Raw genomic sequence first — 7683 nt, forward strand, 5'->3', positions numbered from 1 at the left:
GTCGAGACGTTGCGTACGCCCTCAATGCGCCTGCGAGCCGACAGGCCGTTGACGCGCGGGATTTTTGGAGAGTGCAAGCCTGCTGGGACGGCGAAAAGCAGGCAGTGGGGGACCGGCCGATGTGTGCCTTCCGACAGCGTGACAGAGCCAGGCCGGGGGGGGGGGGGGGGGGGAGCCGGGCGGCAGCAGCGAAAATCACTAGCGAAATGTGAAAAATTTCAGCGTTTTTGGGGGAGAGCCGGGCGGCAGCAGCCGTTATGGTGGCTGGCCAGCAGGAGGCGAAAAAATGAGTGGGGGGGGGGGGGGGGGGCGGAAACTTTTATTAAAAATGTGTTCAGTTTGTGAACACACAAGGAACTGCTGAAATCTTGAGTAAAACACAATAGTATCTTTGGTATTGAGTAACAATGGGTCAGGCATGATCTCTGGAGGACAAGGATTGGGAACATTTTGGGTTGGGTTGTATCTTTATTTCAAGATTGTGGCGCACTACTACAATGCACCAGTAGATAAAACAACAACATAACTAGTCTTCTAACAAAATTAACAAATATTTTGAAACATTGAGATTTATGAAGTATGAAAGAGCTTGGAAATATACTTCACTGTATGGAAACAGTTTTGCAGGAAGAAAATGTGTACCACTTACATTTTCCTACCGATTACATTGCATAAAATCATTCCACAATTATTGGAATAGCTACCGTACAAATACCACGTGGTGATTCCTGTAGCACTCTCACTATGAGCGAAACCACATTCTGCTCTTGCATCTGGCATCTCCTTCAAATTGGTCTGCACGTTGAAATTGCAATTTAACAGCATTCGCTTTTTCCGATTCATTTTAAATCAGAGGAGCACTGATCCTGCAAACTATTTCTGTCATGCCACACTTGGAACAAGAGTTGAAGTGAGGGAGTTAGTAAACCAAAGGGTAGAGATCAGATGCAGACTTATTTTCTCTTTTTCAACCTCAGCAGCACATACTCTGAAATAGACGTCTGGTTGGAGACAAAATTTACTCAACAAGGGTCAAATAAAACTTTATTTGAGGAATTATAATTATTTGATATCAAGCCATCAGTTTGGTGCTGGTAGACAAACTCCACAATAACACAGAAACATGAACTGCTTCCTATGTTCCCTACATTCTCCTGGCTATCTGTAAGCAGCAAATCCTATCATGTTCCACAGCACAGAGTGCATTTATTTATAAAAAGCTGGCCTGGTCCAATTTAACCCGGGTTCGATCTCAGCTACGGATGCTATCTTTGTGGAGTTTGTATGTTCTCCCCGTGACCGCACGGGTTTTTTCCGGATACTCCGGTTTCCTCCCACTTTCCAAAAACATGCAGGTTTTTAGGTTAATTTGTTTCAGTAAAATGTCCCTAGTGCGTAGTTTGCAAAAGTGAGATAACAGAACTGGTGAACGGCTTGTTCTTTAGTAGTTTATTGTCACGTATACCGAGGTATGGTGAAAAGCTTTTTGTTGCGTGCTAACCAGTTAGCAGAAAGACAATACATAATCACAATCGATCCATTTACAGGGTAGATACACAATAAGGGAATAAAGTTTAGTGCAAGGTAAAGCCAGCAAAGTCCGATCAAGGATAGTCCGGGGGTCACCAAAGTGGAGGATAGTAGTTCAGCACTGCTCTCTGGTTGCGGTAAGATGATGTGCATTTTCACACCTATACCTTTTGCCTTTTATTGGTTTGTGTGATGGCCTGCGCTGCGACCACAATTTGCTGCAATTTCTTGTGGTCTTGGATGAAGCTGCTCCCAAACCAAGCTGTGATGCATCATGGTAATATGCTTTCTATAGTGCAATTGTAGAAGTTGGTGAGAGTTGCAGGGGACATGCCAAACTTCCTATGCCTTCTAAGGAACTAGAGGGGTTGGTGTGTCTTCTTGGTCGTTACTTCAATATGGGTGGTCCCGGAGACGTTGTTGGTGATATTGACTACCATGAATTTGAAGTTTTCAACCATCTCTACTTCGGCAACATCAATTCAAACTGGGATATGTGTAACGTTTTGGTTCCTGAAGTTGATCACTATCTCCTTTCACTTGCTGACATTGAGAGAAAGGTTAGGTTCTCAATCTGCTTCCTGTACTCAGTCTCACCATTATTTGGTTCATTAAGAGGGGGAAAAAAGAGCATGAAAAAGCTTGCGGAGAATATAAAAACTGACTAATAGCTTCTTTAGATATGCAAAAGGAAAAGATTAGTGAACACAAATGTAGGTCCCTAACAATCAGAGACAGGTGAATTTATAATGGGAAACTAGGTAACATGGCAGAACAATTAAACAAGTACTTTGGTTCTGTCTTCACTAAGGAAGACACAAACAATTTCCCAGAAATACTAGAGGACCGAGTATCTAGTGGGAGGGAGGAACTGAAGGGAATCCACATTAGTCACAAAATGGTGGTAGGTAAACTGGGACTGAAGGCAGATAAATCCCCAGGGCCTGATGGTCTGCATCCCAGAGAACTCAAGGAGGTGGTTCTAGAAATCGTGGATGCATCGGTGGTCATTTTCCAACATTCTCTCGACTCTGGATCAGTTCCTGTGGACTGGAGGATAGCCAATGTGACCCCACTTTTTAAGAAAGAAAGGAGGGAGAAAACGCAGAATTATAGACCAGTTGAGAAGGAGCTTGAGTCGATTGTTAAAGATTTTATATCTGTGCATTTGAAAAGCAGTGACAGGATCGGTCAAAGTCAGCGTGGATTTATGAAGGGGAAATCATGCTTGACTAATCTGGAATTTTATGTTGTAAAATTCGATTTAGATGTTGTACTTCCGGTGGCGCTGGTGCCAGCAGCCTCCACCTACAGCCCGGTATCTTTTTGTTTTTTTGTTTATTTAGTTATGTTAAAGTGTGTTTTTTTTGGTGTTTTTTTTGTGTTTTGATGTGGGGGAAGAGGGTACGGTGCGGGGGATACCGTCCTTCAGCCGCTTCCTGGTGAAGACACGACTATTATTCGAGTCGCGTCCTCGCTCCCCCCCCCCCCCCCCCCCAGCGGCCTACCTACTGGATTGGCACGGCCTTTCCTGCCGGGATCGACCGGAGCTCCAGCAGCGGCGGGACAGCGCTGTAACATCACGGGGCTGGCGATGCCTTACCGGGGATCGCCGTCTGGAGCCCGGAGTGCTGGACCTGTGGCACCGACATCATGGAGCTGCGGTTTGCGGAGCTCCCAACGCGGGCGGCGCTGATGGACAGCGCGGGGTCCTGCGACTCTGCCCGTCTCGGCCTGCGGACATGGGAGCTGCGGACTCCGGCTGCGGGAGGCGGCTGATCAGGAGGTCCGGGCCGCTGAGGAGGAGGATGTTCACCGTCAGGGTTCGGCGTCGGCGTTCCACCAGCCCGGCGTGAGGGCCTGAACATCGGGCCACCCGGGGCGGCGACTGCGGGTGCTAGGAAGGCCTCGACCACGAGTGAACATCTGGGAAGAACGGAGTGGAGGCTGGCTGGACTATGGTGCCTTCCTCACCTTGGTGCCACTGTGTTATGTTGTGTCGTGGACTTTCTGTGTTTGTGCTTTTTTTTTAAATTCTATTTTATTTTTAATGTTTAATTATTTATTATTATTTATTTATTTTTATTTTTATGATACTGCCTGTAAGGGAAATTCATTTCGTTGTCTCTAACTGAGACAATGACAATAAATTTGAATACAATACAATACAATTTGTTGAGGATGTAACAAGTAGAATGGATAAGGGAGAGCCAGTGGATGTGGTGTATCTGGACTTTCAAAAAGCCTTTGACAAGGTCCCACACAAGGGATTAGCATGCAAAATTAAAGCACATGGTATTTGAGGTAGACTACTGACATGGATAGAGAACTGGTTGGCAGACAGGAAGCAAAGAGTAGAAATTAATGGGACAATTTCAGAATGGCAGGCAGTGACTAGTGGAGTGCCGCAAGGCTCGGTGCTGGGACTCCAGTTATTTACAATATATATTAACGATTTAGATGAGGGAATTAAATGTGACATCTCCAAGTTTGCGGATGATACAAAGCTGGGTGGCAGTGCGAGCTGCGATGAGAATGCTGGGTGACTTGGATAGGTTGGGTGAGTGGGCAGTTGCATGGCAGATGCAGTATAATGTGAATAAAAGTGGTTATCCACTTTGGTGGCAAGAACAGGAAGGCAGATTATTAGCTGAATTATGTCAGGTTAGGAAAAGGGGAGGTGCAACGAGACCTGGGTGTGTTTGTACATCCTCACTGAAAGTAAGAATGCAGGTACAGCAGGCAGTGAAGAAAGCTAATGGCATGTTGGCCTTCATTGCGAAAGGATTTGGGTTTAGGAGCAAGGAGGTTCTACTGCAGTTGTACAGGGCCCTAGTGAGACCGCACCAGGAGTATTGTGTGCAGTTTTGGTCTTCTAATTTGAGGAAGGACATTATTCCTATTGAGGGAGTGTTGCGCAGGTTCACCAGGTTAATTCTGGCGGAACTGACATATGATGAAGTAATGTCGATCGGGCTTGTATTCACTGGAATTTAAAAGGATGAGAGGGAATTTTATAGAAACATAAGAAAATTCTTATAGGATTGGACAGGCTAGATGCAGGAATAATGTTCCCCATGTTGGTGGAAGTCCAGAACCAGGGGTCACAGTATAATAATAAGGGGTAGGCCATCTAGGACTGAATTGAGAAAAAAAACTCTTTACCCAGAGTGTTGTGAATCTGTGGAATTCTCTGCCACAGAAGGCAGTGGAGGCCAATTGACTGGATGTTTTCAAGAGAGAGTTAGATTTAGCTCTAGGGAATCAAGGGAAAGGGGGAAAAAACAGGAATGGGGTACTGATTTTAGATGATCAGCCATGATCGTATTGAATGTTAGCTGGCTCAAAGAGCCGAATAGCCTACTCCTTCACCTATTTTTTTCTATCATTATTAAATGTCCGGCCTACAATCGTGTCGTCGTCTGCAAATTTGAAAATTGAATTAGGTTGCACAGTCATGGCTGTACAAGGAGTGAAGAAGGAGGCTGAGGGGGTTGATGGTTGGTATGGACTCGGTGAGCCGAAGGGCCTGTTTCCATGCTGCATATCTATCTCTATCTCGAGTCCAAGAAATTATAATTTTTTGATGTCCAACCTGATTCACTAGATTTGAGAGATATATATATAAACCCAAACAGTTCAGGTGAATTAGCTCCAATCTGCCCAAAACTCGTATCTCCTTCAGAAATACAACCTAATCATTCATCATTTTCTTCCAGATAAACTAGATCACCATTTGTAATCCAGCATTTTCAGAATCATTGCAGAGTTTTAAATGTATGCGCAGCCAGTGGTACACAGAGGTATTCAGCATCTCAAACGAGAGCTCCTTGATAAATATTATAAATTAATTCTGGAGCATAACAGAGCTCCATGCAAACATGGTGTACAAACTGTGATGACAGAGGCAGTCTGGCATAGTTTCTCCTGCAGCTTGGAGGCCTTGGGTACCTGATTGAGGAAAAACAGCCCTTTCCAACCTCCCACTATTGAGACATTGTATCTCAGAATGTTACTGCTATCATTAGATATGCTCTCATATCAATTAATGGACAGTCACAAGAAGCCAAATTCTCACAGTTATGATGTAGAACACAAAGTGGTGGAGTAATTCAGCAGAACAGTAACTGAGTTACTCCTACACTGTGTGTTCTATATAAGATTCCAGTATCTGCAGTTTCATGTATCTCCAACTGAAATTATGTGGTAGGAAAACACTAAACGCTAATATTGTTCAGAAAATCAACCATGCACAGCTCTGAACACCCCCATTCAGATGATCATTTTAGGATTAGACTATAGCAGGGACAAATTATCATTAAATAATGGTCACAAAGACCTCACGTGTATTTCCGTGCTACCTGCTCCATGGTCGGATAGTCAGGGACTAAACCATCTCCCCACCTGGTTTGCCAGGTGAGGAGGGGGCTGTGGATCCCCAGCAGGGCCCAAAACACGACCTGTCAAAGGGCGGACGAGCTTCTAGCGATCCAACGGCCACCCACACCAGTAGAAGTTGCGATCACTGTCGTGCATGACATTTTAAGGCACCGTGTCTGTTGATGTTCTCAACGATGATCATGACTACATTATGACTTTAAGGAGTGAATTTGATTATTTGATTCCTCATCCACGATATTTCTCACAATGCATTCCAGATCAAGCCTTTACATTGTGACACTGAATCGTGTAGATTTACAAGACTATACATTTGCAAAAGCCTTCTGAAATCAAAGCAGTACATTTCACAAGATTTCCACCCCAGCCCTGCCCTGCCCTGCCCACCACTTCATCTCCTCGTCCTCCATGCTGTCCTATCTTCCTCCGCACCCCTCCTTGTTTTCCCTCCTGTGCTGCTGCCCTCACTGCCCTCTCCTCTCCCCGAGCTCACTCACCCTCTCCTGCCCTTCCCTTCCCAGCCCCAACCCGTCTCCCCGTCCCTCCTCCCCAGGGTCACACAGCCATCTCCTCCACCCAGCTCCCTCCACCTCTGCTCCCTGTCTGCCCCCCTTATACCCTCCTGTCCCCCTGTACCTCCCTGTCCTCCTATCCCCCTGTCTCCATGTCTCCCTCCTGTTCCCCATGTCCCTGTCTCCATGTCCCCCTGTCTCCATATACCCCTATACACTCCTGTCCCCCTGCGTCCCCCTCCTGTTCCCGTCTCCATGTCCCCGTCTCTCTGTCCCCCTGTCCCCATGTCCCCATATACCCCTACACCCCCCCTGTCCCCATATACCCCCCCTGTCCCCATATACCCCTACACCCTCCTATTCCCGGCATCTCCCTGTCCCCAGTTCTCTCTCCCTCACCTGCTCCGCCGCCATCTTGTCTCATTCCGTAGCCCCGCCCCCGGTCTGTACCACTTGCTGGCGCTGCCCGGGGGGAGCGCGGGCGCCGGGACCTGGAGCTGGAGCTGCCCGGGGGGGGCGCGGGCGCCGGGAGCTGGAGCTGGAGCTGCCCGGGGGGGGGGGGAGCGCGGGCGCCGGGTCCTGGAGCTGGCGCGCGGGGGAGACGAGGCGGGACACACAACACAACGAGCAGCAGCTGAAAGATTATAGAGCTCCTCTAGTATCTTTACTGTAGCTTGCTATAGGATCTTTGCTGTAGACGGTGCCTCAGCCCTGCCCAACCCACACAATCTCACTTGCGGTGCCGAACCTGGCTTTCCCCACGAGATGTGACAGGGGAATGTAACTATTTGGGGCACTTTCATTTGGTTTGTACAAACGGCCACTGCCCCCAGTCCCATCTCCATCTCCAGGCGAGTTTGCACTTCCCTCCCTACAACCTACAAAACGCGAGTGGAAGCAAAACACAGCCTTGCTCCCGATGGGGTCCCAAATGAAAGTGCCCAAAATAGTTACATCCCCTGTCACATCTCGTGGAAGAAGCCAGCTTCAGCACTGCAAGTGAGATGGTGTGAGTTGGGCAGGGCTGGGACACCATCTACAGCTCCATTCAATATGATCATTGCTGATCATCGGGCCAATTTTTCCTGCATCTAGCCTGTCCAATCCTCTTAAGAATTTTCTATGTTTCTATAAGATCTCTCTTCCTTCTAAATTCCAGCGATTACAAGCCCATGTGACCCTTTCTTTCATCATATGTCAGTCCCGCCATCCCGGGAATTAACCAAGCTGCACTGCCTAGCAA

General features: G+C 47.2%; 1 protein-coding gene across 2 annotated transcripts in view; it reads right to left on the reverse strand.

The window, feature by feature from the left end:
- Positions 1–6954, reverse strand: part of sgcb (sarcoglycan beta) — a 28610-nt gene extending 21656 nt beyond the window's left edge. The window contains exon 1 of one of the 2 annotated variants that reach the window (XM_033028442.1): positions 6840–6954. In XM_033028442.1, coding sequence (XP_032884333.1) covers positions 6840–6854 — 15 coding nt within the window. In that variant the 5' untranslated portion in view covers positions 6855–6954. Of the gene's footprint in view, positions 1–704; positions 789–6839 lie in introns of those variants that run through there. The other variant, XM_033028433.1, reaches the window with a different exon arrangement.
- Between the last annotated feature and the right edge of the window lie 729 nt (positions 6955–7683).

This window comes from Amblyraja radiata, chromosome 1 (assembly GCF_010909765.2).
Source record: "Amblyraja radiata isolate CabotCenter1 chromosome 1, sAmbRad1.1.pri, whole genome shotgun sequence".
In the NCBI taxonomy this organism is placed as follows: domain Eukaryota; kingdom Metazoa; phylum Chordata; class Chondrichthyes; order Rajiformes; family Rajidae; genus Amblyraja; species Amblyraja radiata.